This window comes from Acanthochromis polyacanthus, chromosome 13, assembly GCF_021347895.1.
Source record: "Acanthochromis polyacanthus isolate Apoly-LR-REF ecotype Palm Island chromosome 13, KAUST_Apoly_ChrSc, whole genome shotgun sequence".
In the NCBI taxonomy this organism is placed as follows: domain Eukaryota; kingdom Metazoa; phylum Chordata; class Actinopteri; family Pomacentridae; genus Acanthochromis; species Acanthochromis polyacanthus.
In genome coordinates this window covers 10,921,297-10,939,668 of record NC_067125.1, presented here as the reverse complement: position 1 = coordinate 10,939,668, position 18,372 = coordinate 10,921,297, and the positions used below count along the sequence as shown (strand labels likewise).

The 18,372-nt window shown below is 39.4% G+C and overlaps 1 protein-coding gene across 1 annotated transcript; it reads right to left on the bottom strand.

Moving 5' to 3' along the window:
- Positions 1 to 1,253: 1,253 nt before the first annotated feature.
- On the bottom strand, positions 1,254 to 16,443 carry mpzl3 (myelin protein zero-like 3). The gene is made up of 6 exons (XM_022205796.2): positions 16,210 to 16,443; positions 10,490 to 10,656; positions 5,077 to 5,290; positions 3,906 to 4,062; positions 2,142 to 2,211; positions 1,254 to 1,890 (listed from the first exon to the last, which is right to left on the bottom strand). The coding sequence occupies exons 1-6, from the start codon at positions 16,268 to 16,270 to the stop codon at positions 1,813 to 1,815; spliced, it is 747 nt and encodes a 248-aa protein (XP_022061488.2). The 5' UTR covers positions 16,271 to 16,443; the 3' UTR covers positions 1,254 to 1,812.
- Between the last annotated feature and the right edge of the window lie 1,929 nt (positions 16,444 to 18,372).

The window sequence follows — 18,372 nt, the reverse complement described above, 5'->3', positions numbered from 1 at the left end:
GCCTCCCTCTGGATGCTGTTGTTCAGAAGAGTTTTGTATTTTACGGTAAAGAATTGTTCTGACGCTTCCTGCGATTCTCAGCCAGCAACAATACCCATCAGCTGAAATAAATTGGGATAAATAAGGCAAATCTGCAGCACTTCCACTGGGGGAGAATTGGATAGTCCTCTCTGCTGAGCCCAGAGGTAGATTTCAGTCTGATGAAACAGATGTTTTGCAAAATGTGTTGCATAATTGAGCATTTACCAAAGTAGATGTTATGTGGATCTACCCTGGAATAGTAAATCTGTCCATATAACTGCTACATTAAAGACATTTCATCCCTTCAGTCTGGAGACTAGAAAACTGAATGACCTCCTGCCAAACAAGGTTTATCCAGAAAATTGAGTCCAGACAGCAGTCAACTGAGTATATTCTTTCTTCAATCAGTTTTTTAAATATTTTTTTTCTGCCTGACATGAGTAAGCTGTTGCCATGGTAGTTCAGATGAAGCAGGAATGAGAATTGTTTAACCATAGCACTGTGTGAATTATTAAAACCTAGAGGGCATGAATGAGCTGATGGAGAAATAGAAAAGAAACGAGACAGAATGAGGACTTATCACTTTCTATTTGTTCATTGACGGGAGTTTATTAAGTCTTTTCATGGCTCTTGAGGCCCACGACTGTGCAGATGAGACAGATGCAACTGCAATTTGCAAGTGAAGCTCCAAGATTCCAGCCTGTCCTCAGAGTTTTTAAAGGAATATTCAAGAACTTTCATGAATAGTGGAAGAGGCCCATTCATGAATAGTGCAGCAGACCAAACAAAGAGAAGAGCCGAGGAGAAAATGGTGGCCGAGAGCGACCAGCTTTTATAAACAAATCGCCTCTGTCTGTTAATGAAGAATTTAATGAACAAATTCTTTTCTGCATCAACCGGAGGCACCTTTTTAAAAAGGCATGTTCATCCTCTCACAAACCCAAATTATTCAGCTCATGAGCAGTTTATTTCGGCAAAAGTGTTGCTGAAAAATTCATCAACAAAGGCAAGCTGTGCATCCTAAACCAAAACTCCTAAATCCTGTTATGTCCCAGGAAATAACCACATCCATAAAGCTACAGCTAAACACAGACACCCCCAAAGCATACTGACTAGTAAGATGGGAAGGATACAGTTACTGCCAACAAGGTACAGTAACAGCGAGGGCTGTAAACAGATCAAAAACATTGTAACAACAGTGTAATCTATAAATAGCATGAAGCAGTCACAGCTACCGTTCAAAATCATTTATTTTCTCTCCAAATGTTAAGGATATAACAGAAATGTTCTACTACTACAGCTCAACGAACACATCGACAATTTCATACAGCCACACTAACACAGGCAATAAATTAGACAAAATGTATCCATCTCCTTCACAATAAGAAAGTGACACATGTAAATCATCCACATATAAAAATATAGATAGCGTTCATTTGCGTTTGCATGTACAGGGTCAGTTTATATCTGACCAATGGTGCTATTGTGCAGATGGAATAAACAGAAAATATCCACAAAGAAATTAGATTTCTCTCTTTCCCCAGCTCAAGGGTATAAATGTTTTTTTATAGGAGCTTGTAGGCAAAAAGTAAATCTAATTATTTCCATATTTTACAGTGGTAAATATCTCACTGGAGGAGCTTTCCATAAGTTTTACCCCAAAAAGTAAACTCAATCACTAATGGGACTTGGTGCTTGGTGGACTGTGGCACAGAAGACACAAATGATTTCCATTCAGTGCCTCCAGTAGGTCCAGAGGTTGCAGTTACATGTCTGAACCACCAGGGTTCTCTAGCACTGAGATTCAGCATAGTCTTCATCTACAGGCCTCTTTTTTAAGTTGTAGTACTCCGCCTCATCCTCTGAATCCTGGAAGACAGCAGAGAAGGAGGCAGTCAGTTGAAACTGCATACAGACAGACAGACAAAGACCCAGACACAAAACAACTTCATTGGAAAAAAAAAAAAAAAAAATCAATATTTTACAAACCCTCAAGTCCTGTTGTCAGCCATAGAGGGCATGTAAAATTAATCATGTGAAATGTATCTGGCAGACATGTCTCATTAAGTTATTTATGGGTTTAAAGGCAGTGTGTTAAAATGAAATATTCTGTACTGTACCATTAGATATAGCTGACAGCATGTGCTCCTTTTTGTTTCGGCTGCTGGTTGGTAGACGCCATACTCCTCTCTGATAAATGCAGACAGACAAAAACAACGATTAGTAAGAGCAGTGGTACTGACAAATGCTATGAAAAATCTTGTCTGTGTTGTTCTGACACAGTATCTAAAGTAAAAAATAAATATATTTTTCAGGGTTTTTTTTTTTAATCAACCACCCCCCAAAAAACAGAATGCAGCACTAACTTTAACCCATGAATTATTTTATATCTATGAAAAGAAAAAGGAAAAACTCTGGAAACCTAATAATTCTGTTTCTGCTGAGAAAAGCTAAACTACTGTAACCATTCAGAAATCTGTCCAATCAATATGAAGTTGAAACAATTGAAAACAACAAACCTGTTACACTAGTTCCGCCTGACAGTAACAAAATCCGACTACCATCAGCGACAATGCTCAGTAACAGCGTGTTAAAACAACAATGTGTCTTTTTAAGGCTATGGCTACACTGAACAGGTAACAAATGCTGACTGTTCACAAAGCGACTGCTGCAACACTACACTTCCACTACAATAACATTTCTTTAAACTGGCCCGACGTGTGAATAAATGGCGCATATGTGCTGCAGAGATTGGTGCTGCAAACAGAAAGAAAACAGTCTTTAATTAATATTTTTACGCAAAATTTGTGTCAGCCCTTATACAAAGATAAGTCATAAAGTGTCCGTAATTTCTTAAAATGAAACTATTGGTGCACAATACATGTCCACTTGGTAATCAATGCGGTCTTGATCACCCTGTCTCTATTTATTTTGCCAGTTTCAGCTGGCAGTTGCTTAGTAACGCTATCCCTGACAGAAAGTACTGTTGTCTGTCATACTTGCTAGTATTATGAAAATTCTATTTCCAAAAGTCCAAAATCTGAAAATACACCATTCAAAAAAATGAAGGCCTGCTGTGTTGATTTGCTCCAAGCCTAAGCTGCACCTAGTAAAAATACACATCGTACAGCACATCCACTCTGCGACTAGTATGCTAAAGTTACCTGTTCACTGTAGCTATAGAGCTGTTATGTGTTGCACTGTTTCTTTAATGGTATTTATGCTAAGCTAACTGACCTTTTCACCCATCGAACACCTCATCTGACTGAGCGAGGAAGCAGAAAAGCATATTTTTTAAATGCCAAACTATTCTCTCAAAAATGCTTGGGCGCAATTTATACTAAAACACTGTGATCATTCTGGGAATTCTGACTAGAGAGAATAAAAATAAAAAAAGGAGTTGCATCAGACCCCTTAAATCAATAAAAATGAAAATAAAACTGAGAACAAGTACAAATGCTACAAAATGGTCAAAACTAATCACAGACTGGCTCCGCTTCAATAATAATAAATTGAATGCCTCCCTAAAGTAAGTCAGTGCTATTTTAACAAGCAGCGGCTGGTTTAGTATTCATATTCCTTCATAACAGCAGTCAAAAGAGCAGATACCAGCTGCTGTGTGACCTCGAATCACAGGGGACTAACAATGTTGCATTACAAACCAACCAGTAGATCAGCCAACTACAGACTCATTGCTGATTCATAGCACCTTCCCACAACATGCAGACCTTGCTCAAATCAAATGCTTGGCTCAAACTTAAATTCTTGTTTAACCTTTAGCAAATTAGCAATCCTGACGCACATCTGTAACCACCAAAGCCTGCCGTGACTATCATTACCCCCAGGAGGCCAGCGCCAACGATTGGTAGAATAAATCTACTCACCCCTCCGTGACCTCTATGGGGGATCTGTAGGCCTTTGATTGGTTCTGCTGTTTCTTGGGACAGAGCATCCGTCCAATCAGAATGAGGGTGATGATACCAGAGGGGAGGAGGATGAAGGCGAGGAGGACAGCGACGTCAGAGAAGCGAATGCTGGATACTGAGGAAGAAGCAAATGTGAGGTCATCAGGCACAAAATAGCACGACACAGGACTTAATACCATCTGCATTTGGTTTTCACTGTACAGATACATATTGGACACATAAAATCAAACAAAGAACAAAGTATTTACAGCAGCAGCAAGCGTCACTCTGCACTTGGTAATAGCAGTGGCAATATGACATTTACTAAAACAATCATGTATTCAGAAAAGCATCTGTACACTAAATATGCAACTGGATCCAGCAGCTGGTAGGAAACACCTAGCCTGACTCTGCCCTAAGGTAACAAAAAATTAACCTCCCAGCACCTCTGTATTTCACTGGTTAATTAACTACATGTTCTTTATTAATTTGTACAAATACCAAAGCACAAAAACAACAATTCACTATTATATGGGGGGGTTGTGCGCCAGTGTCTTCCTACAATGACTTCCTGGTTGCCTAGCAACTGCTGCCAGACAGGAAATAAACAGACAACATGTAATGTGCTAGTCTGTGAGCTTTAGCAGTGTTGAAGTTAGATATTTACTGCACAGACAAGAGAGTGGTGTCAGTCTTCTCATCTAACTCAGAGTGAGGGAGCAACTTAAATGTGGTGAGCCGTTTTCCAGCCATCACTGCCTGTAACTGTCTGCAGTCAGATGACGGCTGAGGCAGGCGAAAATGTACGACACAGAATTCCTCCATGATGGCATGCTTACACAAACATCGCGCAGATGTTTGGATTAGTCTGCCATCTATAAAAATATGTGGCTGGTGGAGGAATTTGAAAACTTTTCCACTCAGCCCCGTCTCTGGATGGCCGTGTTTTACACAAAAAAAAAAATAGCAAGAAACACTGATAGAGTTTTAAAATCATTAGATAAATAGAATTTTTACATTCAGAAACTGTGTCTGCATCACACTTTTGGGGTTCGGATTTGACTGCTGTTATGCTTTCAAACATGCACACACAAGAGGAAATAAAGACGGTGAAATATACAGATAAAGAATTGTGACATATTTTGCTTACTCTTTGGTGTGACAGTGAGGACTGTGTGTGACGTCGGAGACCCGTGGACATCGGGAGGGTTCCTGACTGAGCACGTATAGGTCCCATTATCATTCAGAGTGGCATTGATCAGAGAGATGGAGCCATCCCCACGTGCCGGACTCCCTTTCCACTGGATTCGGCCAGCAAACTGACCCTCAAGAGGAGGGAACGCCCTCGAGGAGAAGTGGAAGAACTGGAAGGAGAAAACGGAGGGTTAAAAGACTAGAAATATATGCAACATAACACAAATATAAATGACTGTTACTTGTATTAAACAGACGGGTGTGGTCAAATGGAGTCAGATTAAGCAAGACTGCAAATCCGTTTGAAAGAAAAGGGAATAAAACCTAATTTGCATGCCCCCAATGACTGACAACTGATTGGTAAGATTCAGGGAAGGAAAAAAACATTAATGTACAATAAAGTGAAACAAGTTATGCACCGTGCATTTCTAACTCACCGTCTGACATGTATAGTGAGAGGAACACTTAAAATGTGTAAATCAATGATCAGTTTTCTTGTTCAGAGAGCACAGAATAAAACTAATCACGTCTAAATCCAACTTGTCTGGAGCAACAGATGGTGGCGACACATTTTCTTTTGGCAATACTGTTGACAGCGGAGTGAAGAGGGCTCCGTGTTCAGTCTAAGAAATATGAATAAAAATCTAATGGAGCAACAGCCAAAGGACATTCCCGTATGCATAAATCTGCAGGTGTCTCAAATTTAAATTTCGAATTTACCCTTCGCTTTAATATTTACCTCATCAGCCCGTTTGCAACAACAAACTCAATCCCTTCATTACTCCCACGTCAAGCTGACCCAGGCCTCCTCAAAACACGACATCCAGAGTATGAGTGTGTTGTGCGAGTGGGTGAGAGAAGGGGGAATGAAAATGTGGGAACACTACAGTGCATGTTATTCACAGTGAGTAAACAGAGTGCAGAATTGCCGTTTCAATTTAAAGTTTTATGACGCACTAGTAGCCACAGACATGGGCAGAAAATACTGAAGGTTAACACATATAAAGACAAATAGAAAAACGACAAGCAGTTACTGACTGAATCTGAAAGTAGGTGCTAAACCGTTCACTGAGAAGAAACCTTTAAATTTAGGTTATAAACTACCTTCAGTAAACCACCATGTACTCTGAGTGACTGGACTTAACTCTTTCTCAGCACAACTTGTACTGAACTGGTTGAATCAAATGAGAAACAAACACATCAAGATGCTTTGAAATTATTTGCAGGATAAAAATCAGAGCTGCTCGGTCATCAAAGCAGAGCAGAAACAGTTAGAGATTTCTTGGACGAGGGACTTTGTGTCTCGCCAATTCATGCAGCTGCTTCTATATTAAACCTGAAGGGTTCTAAAAAGGCACACATGTTCCTAGTGGATAGAGATCATCAGCTCCACCAGCTTTGCTGTAATAAGTAAGAGGTTCTATCCAAATTCACAACCGTGGGGACGCATGGCAAGCCAGTAGCAAAGATGATCCTTCACTGTCATCACAGTATCCAATAGGGAAATTTAGGGAAATGATCTAATCAGGATTTCTGTCACAGATACTGCAATTATGATTTGATTTTAAATATGATATGTTAAAGTGAAGCTTCAGTTCAAAATTCACTGTTGAATAGATTTAAAACCTGTGATGTGATGGAGCATTGCCACATGAGGTTAGATCAAAAGCGTGACATGAGGAGGATGGCATGAATTTGTAAAACCACTGACAGTTCAAACCCTGGGTCACTGCATAGTGTATATCCTGAATTGCAACCCTTGCAACTTGCTAACTGTGTTGTTTAAAACTTGATTTTGATGTAAAATCAATTAACTGTTCAGCCCTTGAGTCAAACAGCACACTCCTTAAACTTCACTTTGACCTCCATCTGTGCAATTTACTGCTTCACCACATGAATATAACTGTCTTGAGTGAGAAATCAGACAAACTCTTTGCGCCAATACAGATAAAAATAACAATAAGCAGAGGGCTCGAGCATCTGAGCAGAGACAGATGGACCTTTTTGAGAGGTTACGACAATTGAAGCTACATTTGCAGCAGTGCATTCATCAAAAATAAACACCATGTTACCCAGAGCAATAAATGTGAACCATTAATAATCTACAAAACCTAAAAGAGTCTCCCAAAAACTGGTGAAGCATTAGAACACACTGATGTCTGCTATAGAGTAGTTAATATGAATCATATTAAGTAAATTATTTTACTAATGCAAGTTATACCTTGACATAATGTTAAAGAAACACAATTCCGATGAAAATTATACAGTATGTGTAGCATTCAGTAAATGAATGTAAACACGAAGAGAAAAAAGATTTATTTATAAGTATGTATTACTTAAATGTGTTCATGTCCTTTACAAACTGAAATGTGTCAAAACTATTGTGGAACAGCATTTACTTCTTAAATCAAGATCATGCAAATGTGTGAAACTTGTGTGGAGTGGATACATTTACTGCCTGGAGTGTGTAAAACACTGGAAACAATGTCAACGAGGATAACTGTGTATGGCTTTCCAATAAACTCAGGCCAAAAAAAGGCAAGAGCAAACACAGAACCACCTGAACAATCACTGCCACTGATACAGTTTTATGGTTTTACAACTGTGTGTCTGTCAGCTATGTTTTGCGAGAGACTGATTGTAGGCCTGGCAGAGATAAAGCCAGTCATCCCTGTGCACAGTTATTCATACACAGCTGATCATTTGAGGACTTGGCAGAGCTCAGCCAACATGAGAGCAGCTTGAAGTCAGTGGCTGCCTAAGAGTCTGCAAGAAACAAGCACAAGACCCAGTGGTCCTTTTAAATTCATGAGAAGTGCTGCAGCATGGCTAAGGATAAAGGACTGTTTTCTACTGGGACCACCTACACTACAAATCCGAGACATTTAAACAAAAGCTTCGACTGACTTGACAAACGCAACAATGCCTGAACTGTTAGATCATCATAATAGATTCAAATTTAACATTATTCAGCAGAATTCAATTGCCAAATCCTCCAATTACCATCAGCCTCCACTGATATTTGATTGAACATCCAGCCCTCTCTTCTCCAATCCACAAAATTAATTCTCATCAGGACTGAGGTAATTATGCAAGCCACTGAAGCACTGCAGCAATTCAGATTGACACTAAAGCTTTGGCAGCAAAATTATATTTTCTGATAGAGGTTTTCACATGCTTATTCATGGTCTCGCCCAGTGTGATATACGACTGGGGACACACAGGCCAATAAAGCAGCCAAAACTGCTAATGAAATTGGATTGGAAGTAAATGAAAGTCGAGAAATAGAAATCAGAAACTTCCAGACTCGGTTCCATCTATGGGCTGCATCAGGAAACTGCCACTTACTATTTATCTCTGACAAAGAGAGAAAGATAGTTGGGCTTGGCCAAAAGATACCGTGATTATCGGTGTGTCTTTTTCTTAGGTAGTAGCATACGAACCTTTGGACATCGGCACGGCTTTATTAAGTAATCCCATGTTATCTGTTGACTAACACACACGTGCATGTACACGCTAACACTATATCATAAACCACGCAGAGTTTTTTCAGCTCCTCCCCCTGCACTCTTTTAGACCAAACAACTACATCCTAATGACTAAACCAACAGCACTCCATATCAGCAGAGCCACAAAACATTAGCTTCCACTTCACTCTAAGTGCTCCTATAGGAAATGATTGCATATAGGGTTGCAGCTACCGCAGTATGGATTCCGACAGCCCAAAATGCTATTACAAAGAACCACACTCGATGGCTATCTTCAAGTACAAATGGAAGTTCTTAAATTATGTGGTGCATTTGTTTGTGGACTGGTCAGTGAAACCCAACCCAGAGTGTGCTGGGTTAGAAGACTGAGTGCAGTTATGGGTCAGGAAGGATACATTTGAACACATTTGGAACAAGACCACAACACCATCACAGAGGAAGGGGTATTAAGGTAGCTAACCAGCCTCAGTTTACTGGGGAAGCTTTAGAAAGGCACAAAGTGTGGACTGGAATGTGAGTGGATAAAACCTAAACATTACCTGAACAGTGAGACCAACAGATCAAAGCTATTGGTGCAAATAGCATCCATATCATAACTGAGGCAGAGTTTGCTGCAGGATATTATTACCATCACAGCAGGTGCACAGGGAGGTTCAAAAATCAGTCAAGCCAAGCTGAACGCAAATAAAGTAATCACATATTCAAACAAGTTGTGTTTGTAGAGTAGCAAGTCATGTGGAAGCCGCATACCTACACAACAAACAGTCTGTGAGAGGGCTCAGAAATAAAATATATAGAACACCATGTTGCCTGGTAGTTCCTTAAACATTTCATTCAAATTCAAAGAAAAGCAGTCAGAGAGCGCAGTACTCTGCCAAGGCTGCTCAGTCGTCGTACGATTTCCGATGGATGAAATGTGGCAAAAATTTGTGGCAGAAATCACGGCAACATAGAATGTGGTCATTTAATATAGATGTACCTGCAAACAAAATGACGCTGCGCTGAGCACAGGCGTGTGTTATGCATGTGTACGTTATGTATGGACACAGAATCATGTGACCTAAACATGTAGTGGGCGGTGAGAATTGATGGGACTCAGAAACACCCCCACAATTTAATCAGTTGTTCCTTGTATTATTTTTGACGGATAAGTCCTGATAAGTCCGCAGCGGTCGATTTGTTGTAGGATCACATATGTGATCATCAGCAGACAGCTTAAGTAGTGTTCACTTGTTGTCATGGTTACAGTGATCTCACAGTGATACATAAATCTTTAACAAATCCGTGGATCCAGACTATAAGCCACATCGCTGCCAAAATCTAATCACTTGGTCCTTGTGGCATTTTTGACCTTTCCTGAAAATGTCATCTGAATTCTTTACTCCGTTTTTGAGTAATGATGCTGACAAACCAACGCTGATTGTCACTTAACTCCACAGAGGCTCCGCCTCTTTGGCAAAGTAAAAATGGAGGAGAGTGAGAAAATAATGCAAAATGTACATCTTACAATGACTGATTTTGTTGACCAGCTGTCCAAAACCACAAAATGTTTACCTTACTACAAAACAGGCTTTAAAATCAGTCACTAATAAACTAACTGATTAAAAGTGTGCAAAAATCAACAAATAACTAAAGAAAGACTCCGTTTCGGCCTCAAGGTCTATTAAGCTCTAAAATCCAACAATGAGTCGATACCACATGTTTTATGGAAAATATATTGCACAAATAGTTTATGAATAAGTGCACCGACTAAAATAATCACAGAAATATTTGCATTTTTATAGGCTGGTATTAAGACTTGAAATAAATCGTATTTGTTCATTTTAAGAACAACAGTTTCTGTCATTAAGACACTCAGAATTCAGATGAACATGTACTCACTGTCTGTGGCGAGCCTCCACTCTGTGGCCTGTAAGACCAGTCGACAGTCATCTTACTGGTTGGCCTACTTGTGGAAATAAATGTGCAGGACAATGCGACGGCATCCCCTCGAGATGCATGGAGCTCTGCTGGAGTATTCACTGTGATGGAGGAGACCAGGGAAGGGGCTGGAGGGGAAAATTAGAAAGGAGGAATATAATAAAGATAAGGGAGAATAATGTAGAAGTCAGGGGTGAAAGCAGTGAAGTGAGTAGATCCACATGTTTAAGTGGTAAGAAGCAAAGAGAGTGGGGGGAAAACAGACAAAGGAGGACACAAGGTGAGTGGCAGTTTCCCAGCTTACTTAAAGCTGTACAGTAAATAAAAACCCTGATAGCATCTACAAATGTGCTCAAACCATGATGGCATGAAAGTGTCGGCACAGCAAAGTCCTCCTGTTAGACACACAGAGCTGAGTGACACTCTCAGACAAGTTTCTCACCAGCCTCTCTTGTTGAATTTGACAGATTTGCTACACATCTGTCTGCCAGGGCCTTCAGCTATAGATAAGGCTTCATCCCTGTGTCTGTGTAGATGTGTTTTCATTGTTATCACTTCACTAGGAGTGCTGAAGGAGTCCAGTCACAGCGCTGTCCGCTATAAATGCTGCTTAAGAGCTTGCTCAACCGTGGTCATGAACAAGAATTGAACTGGCTTTTTTTTAAACCAAGAAAACTGCTTGTTCAAGTTCGGACAAATACTGGACACATCTCAGTTATTCAGACCATGGAGACCGAACAGAAGCATATAGAGATCATCCTATAAATTTGTGCTATGAGCCAAGTATCAGCCTTCTAACATGCTTACAGTGATAATGTCACCATGGTCACATCCAGCTTATGGATATTTCACCCTGCTCAGAATCTTAGTTGAACATGCACATCGTCATACATGCCAATATCTGCTAAGTATAAAAATCTGTTATTCCCCCCCCCTCACAGAACCAGCTGTCAAGATAATTTATTCAAAAACACAAACATCAGCTCCATGGTGGTGGTAGAGGAAACAATGTTTGCAAGTGTACAAAGGGTTTATCCTCCAGAAACCAAGAATGTCTGTTGGAGATATTTCATGCCAGTCCATTAGTGTTCTTTTTTATGCTGTAGTTTGTTGGGGAGGGAGCACTAAAAAGAGGGACGCTGCATGACTGGACAGACTGGTGAGGAGAGCAGGTTCAGTGGCGGACACAGAGTTGGACTCTTTGGTTTCAGCAGCAGAGAGTAGGACCCTGGAGAAGATCCTCTCCATCCTGGACAACACCGAGCATCCTCTGGACATCACAGGACTGTGATCAGACAGAGGTGTTCAGCTCCAGGTTCCTGTCTCTGACCTGCCCCACAAACAGGATTAAGAACTCTTTAGTCCTTGTGGCTATCAGACTGTACAAATAATCACTGAGTGGTTAGGAGGGTCACGGTCATGATCACATTGGAACTGATCCAATGTGACGGTAGAATATCTATGCACCTCATTTAGTTTACGAAAACGGTTTTCATACTACCTGTCAAAATCACTTGAACTGTTTGATGCGCAGTGTGGGTCAGGAGACACACTGTGTCTTGAGAGGTGTAAATACTGTATATTGACTTAGTGTTTGTTTATAGTACTGTACATAAAGTTTTGTAGTATATATGCTACATATTTTTTTAGTATATACTAACCTTTAATGTTAATGTTACTAACCTGCCTGGGTTTTTTTTTTTTTGTTATTTTGGTGGTTATATGTAGGTTTGATACTTAAATTTCCTTCAGGATTAATAAAGTATCAATCTATCTATTAGATGTCAATCTATTTTACTAAACAAATCAAAGCATTTACCTGATTCTAGTAATATATATAAAGCCTAGAAGCTCACCAAAGTAATTAGAAATTATCCTGTTGTGATGCTGAAGATATTGAGCAAACACAATTTGTTCTATATATTCAAGCTCAGTATGCACTATGTACTACTTTAGTCTGAACTATAAATGTCTTTTTTATAGCGGTTATAGCCAATCACCATCCTTGGTGTGCAAAAAAAAAAACAAAGCCATCATCTTAATTATCACTGTCACTCTGGAACATCTGGGAATCATGAAAAGCTGGCTGTATTTCCATATCAGACATCACTGACTTTAATACAGTGCTGTTTCAGGGCGTATAAAATGTCATTTTCCATTGCTAAAGCCTCAAAATGCCTTTTCTCGAAGGAGCAAAATAAGCCCAGCAGTCGGCAGACATAACAAATCTTGGACTGACACTACCGGTGAAATTAGAGACTCCAACAGCTGCGATAAGGACAAAGTTTATTTTACACAAAGGAGCATGAGAGATCTCATACGATCAGCCTGATTGATCTACAAAGAGCTCGGGGTGAGCGAGTAGACGACGTGAACAAAGCTATCTGTTCATAAAAGTGGAAATCGAGCAGAGGAGCCTTGAAAGCTGAACCGCTCTTGAACTTAGAGACATGATAGATGCTGACAAACTAGTAATTAGTGGTGGGATAGGAAAGCTGGCAGCTCATCAATGGTCCTGTTGACACCCGGTTTCTGGACATTTATTTGAGGGAGGGGGGAAAAAAAGAGAGGAGGAGGACAACATCTTACTGTGATAGTCTCCTTGCTGTCCTGATGTGACCCTGGCAGGAAAAACTGGCTAAGATTTGTTTAGACATCCTGGCAGACACATTGAATTTTGTCTTGCACACAGGGCAAACTGTGTTTGTCAAAATAAAGAGGAATCACAAACTCTTCCTGCCTCTGATTAAACCTGAGATACAGAGCTGCCATTAGTGGGTGCATCTCTCATTTTTCCTTGAACAATAAAAAGGTCAGATGTTTAGAAAAAGAGGGAGTCCACAGTTTACATCCATGTTTGTAATGTACTTGGCAAAAAAAGACAGCGCTCTTAACTCACAGCATACCAGCTGTCAGACTCCTTCCAAGCCTGGTTTCTTACTCTGGCCTATCATTATTATGAGCTGTGTCTGTTTTCACGGTGGCTGGCTGTAGATTTCAGGAGGGAGACAGGGGATACATCCCCCTTAATGTGTCAAACACATACATTCATAAACAAAAAACACAAAGGATGGCATGAGAGTTATGATGCTGACAGATGTATTTCCAAACAATTGTCAGGTGAAGTTAAAGTGAGCTTTTGAAATGTTGCAAAAACTAAAAATACAGAAAATGCAAATAGGGATGTTCCCATGAACTCCTTTGTAGCAAATAACTGAGACTGTGTAGTGTGGTCAGAAGGTGGTGGTACAGGCTACGGTGCACACAGTTGGAATAAACAGAGTAGAAGAAGCCAGAAGCAAAATCATGGGTTTGCTCCAATGTCCACACTTTTATACTATACAGTATGCTAGAAAAAGATCCCCTATAACATCATATAACCAGTGCAGTCAGCCTAAAATATCTGGATCTCCTACTATATCTAGTCGGATTTTGCAGGTGTTTTTCTAGGCCATTCTGGCCCATAATCCTCTGCACAGCTACGTCACAAACATACTGTCCTGCACAAGCATAAGCAGGCTTGAGCCCCCCAGAGAGCACAGACAGATGACAACACATTTTGTATTTCAGACTGCAACGGTCCAAGTTTAAGGCACAATGTCATAACAAAATATTTTGTTCCAGCTGTATCCATACTGCATTAAACAGTATGTACTTTGTACGGGCAGCTGTAGCACTGAAAGGAAAAGAAATGTGATTTGGAACGCAGCACAGTCATTTGCTAAGAAATCAGGCATTTCCTAACCTTTTATTTTTAAAAAAATATATAAAAAATTCAAAATACTTTTCGTGTTCTGCCAAAATGCACAAAAAAACACAATATGGAAACATAATTTATATGGATGTTGAATCAGCAGATAAAATATTAAATGACAAAAGCAGATTTAGAGTGATTTAACATTTGAAAATAACTGAGAATACCTGAGAGAACTACTATTATATTTTCAATTGTCGCAGGGATTTAGTGTGCATTTTACATTAATAAAGAAACTTTCACCCTAAATTGACGCAGAAGAGGAATAAATGTAGGCACAAAAATTTGCTAAAACTAGGGCAGCATTATATATTATTTCAGTATCAACACTGTAAAGTGTTCTTCAGAATATCACATCACAGGAAGTGTGATGAGACATTATGCTAAAACTTCTTTGGTGACTTGATACAAAAAGAAAACTTGCACAGTTGTTACTTTGCATGACTAATTTAGAAAATAAGTCTGTCTAGCAGAACATAATTTAATCAGATAGAGGGTTCTTGGGTTCACTTTGATTGTTTTTTTTTAAATTTTATTCACAAGAAACTCAGTTTGTTGACATCTAGGCTCCACATGTGCACAACAACATGAGCGAGAAACAGGAGAGAAACACTGAAAAGAAGGATTTGGTTGCAAGAAGAAACACAACACCCGCTGTATGTAGCACTGTGAGCAAAAGCAGGTACTTTGTCAGCAGCATTTGTTGCCACTGCAGGGGGCTAGCTATACACCACTTAATCCTCATTTGGGTTGAGGAGGGCTGGAGTCTATCCCAGATGACTTAGGGTGAAGACAGAAGACACCTGGGAGAGGTCACCAGTCTATCACAGGACTACATTATAAAGGCAAACAAGCACACACTATGGACAATTTAGAGTTACCAATTAACCTCAGCATGTTTCTGGACTGTGGGAGGAAGCTGAAGTACCCAGAGAAAACCCACAGGGAGGACATGCAAACTCCATGCAGAAAGACGCAAACCCGGATCTTCCAGCTGCAAGGTTAAAGTGCCAACCACCATTCCACTGTGCAGCCCGCACCATAAACCTAAGCATGAGAAGTGTAAAGCCAGATCTGAATGATATCTAAAGCAAATAAACGGTTCCAGAGTTGCACCATATGAAATAGGTTCCACATGACTTTTTCAAATGTCCGAGAAGATTCTCAGCCCTCCAGATCATGATCAGTAAAAATCAACTGGACTTCTCTTGTAGGTTCTCTTCAAAAATAAATTCTAATTTTTGGGGCATGTGCACCCCCCTACAAATCCCCCATCACTCTAGCATGATTACACCTGTCCAAATAGGTTAATCCAAGGTGAAAATCCCTGTATGCTTTGTTATTGCAATTACATATAACACCCCAAAGCTAGGTTTATCCAAAATCATGCAGCCCAAACTGGGAGGGAGAAAATGGCTTAATGTCCCTGTTGTCCTAGAGGAGGAGTTTTTAATGTGACCACCTAATGTTCAAATTGAATCTACGCCCATGTGGTCATTTAGAGTCGTTACCACAATAAGAGATCATTAACTGACGGATAAACAGTTCAAAACGAAGAGGCGGAGCTCGTACTACTCAGTGCCTCAAATATTTCGCATTTTAAAGACGTGACTGTCTAAAATACACAACATTTTACCTCCACCGTGTAGAAAGACAGACGTAGTCAAAAAACCTACAAAATAAACATGGCGTTTGTTGGCGTTTACAGGACTGTAGAGCTTTTTCCCCTTTAGGCCTGCCTTCCTCTGTACCTTTATCTGGTGGAAATGAAGCGTGTACAGAACTACACAACAACAGTGGGACACCATTACAGAAAACTCGAGCTTACATGGCTGTAAATATGTTTTATATTCGAACAAACACCGGCGCTAATGTCGACTAGCAGAAGGAGCTTCCAGCCACACCGAGCCGTGTCCAGTTTACTCACCGAGCAGACACAACAGCAGAACCACCCTCAGAGCGGAGTCTCCTTCAAGCAGTCCACGCATTTTCAGATGTGAAAACGACTCCTGTGGTGTGACGATATGAAAAAAAAAAAGTCCAAGTTGCGTCAAAGTTTCGGCAAAATTGCGTCCATGTCATTTGGTCATGACTCAGAGTCTCCGTCTCGTCAGCGGCGTGTTACCTGCCAAACAGGTGTATCAGGAAGTGGAGCTGCGGTCTAAAAAAGACTTTTAAGCTCACAGGTTGAATAGCAGGAGACACACCTACCCAGAAACTATATATGGCATCTCAGCAAGGTTTTTTACTTTTCAGACGCAAATGTGTCTGACAATATGTGGATCGTCTAATTTTCCAGTGGTTTATTATTTGTTTTCATTATTTTTTTTAATCATGCAACATGCAGCACAGTTACAAATCATAAATCACCTCTTAAATTTGAGACATGTATATTTCTGAAGCACCGAGTTGCGTGGATTCCTTCAGTTTTCATACAGGTAGCAGGATGGAGCCAGTAAATGGGTCATTTGAGTATTGTATGACATTTTACATCCCACCCATCAAATTTCAAATAATCCATGTACAAAATACTGCAGTTGTCCTGAGACCAAATCTAAAAATAAATAAATAAATAAAAAACTAGGAGAAAGGAATGTTTTTAAAAAATACTAAATAAGTCTAGAGTTCACCCTAAACTGTCATTTTTCTCTTGTCCCACCCCCATGATGACCAAATTGAATCTCAAGTAAAAATGAAAATTAAATTTCTATCTCCTTTATTTGGTGTTATTTTTTTTTCATTGACGTCTCTTGTAATTGTGGGAGCATTTTTCAAATCTAAATAGTATTTAAAATAATAATTACTATTATGCATGGAACGTGTGTCCCACAGCAACCCTGTTAGCATAACCTTTATAGCTGGTAGAAGAACAAGAAAACAGTTAATCACACGAAATGCTAGAATTAACATCATCAAAGAGTTTTCCAAAACAAGATATCCTCTCTTCTATTTTTCATGTTTTCATAATTATATAACATTGTAAGCCTTGATTCAATGTCTCACTCTACCTCATGCAACCCTATGATGCATATTATCAGGAAAAGACTAATTATTTTGACTTTTTTTCTTTACTTTTTTCCCTCAGTAAGGTTGTCCTCTTGGTCAGCAGTAACAGCTAGCTAAATATCTAGCTTCTACTGCTGAGAAAAAGCTAACATTAGCATGGATTAGCAACCCTGTTACTGTGATTAGAGTAGGATTAGCAAACAAATAATAAAACATGGAATAAAAACGGTACCACTGATGTGTACGCTGAGCCAATTACACCTTTCATAGTTTACTATTATTGATGACTATGTAACAGAAAATTGTAAAAGAGAAGGTTTATTTTTCTCAATTTTGAAGCCCAAATGTCCTCCAGTTCTGGAATGACCCAAATACTGTGGGGTCACACACAAAAATCTGAAATTCTGTGTTTCAGCAGGAAAATTTCAACCATAGGCAAAATATCCTGAGTTTATTTACAGTTTCAATGCTGAAAATTCCATGTCCATGTGTGGGAAAAAAAAGCTCATACAATAATGTCCATGGTGCAAATATCCTGTTGTGCAATGGAAAAATCTCCCTAATACAAAAACATGACGTGGCAGAAAAATATTTTGACTCCAGTTAATGAATAAAACCCTTACAGTAAAATAACATCCAGCTGTTATGGAGCTCAGGATTCAGCTCTGTAACAAATAATACAAATACAGCTGATTAACTGTAACTCTATGTGACAGCAACTTCTGACTGTTGCTGTCTCCATCAGTGATTTATTTATGACAATTTTGTTGATTTAGAGTTGCCCATATGGATCTTGCTGGTGTCTGATGTCACCACTACTTAATAAACTCAGAGTAAAGGCTTCTACAAACAGATGGAAGCAACAAACACCTTGTAAAAAAGTCTAAAGTACATTTTACAACAAAATGATAACCACTTGTTTTGGAATATTTGAATGAACATTTACTTCTCTTTCTGTATAAAGAGTGATTCAGAATGCAACAAACTCTGGACGTCATTAATAATTATGCCAAAAAATGTTTGAGATTTTAACTTTTTTTTTTTTCAAGTCATCTGCTAAAGATCAAGAAAGTGACCATAAAAT

Excerpts from the sequence above, each read along its gene's own strand:
- mpzl3 (XM_022205796.2), bottom strand. The coding sequence starts at position 16,270 with ATGCGTGGACTGCTTGAAGGAGACTCCGCTCTGAGGGTGGTTCTGCTG. Across the intron at positions 10,657-16,209 it reads TCTGCTGTTGTGTCTGCTCG|CCCCTTCCCTGGTCTCCTCC; the intron begins GTGAGTAAACTG and ends TTTCCCCTCCAG. Across the intron at positions 5,291-10,489 it reads GTGGAGGCTCGCCACAGACA|TTCTTCCACTTCTCCTCGAG; the intron begins GTGAGTACATGT and ends TTCTCCTTCCAG.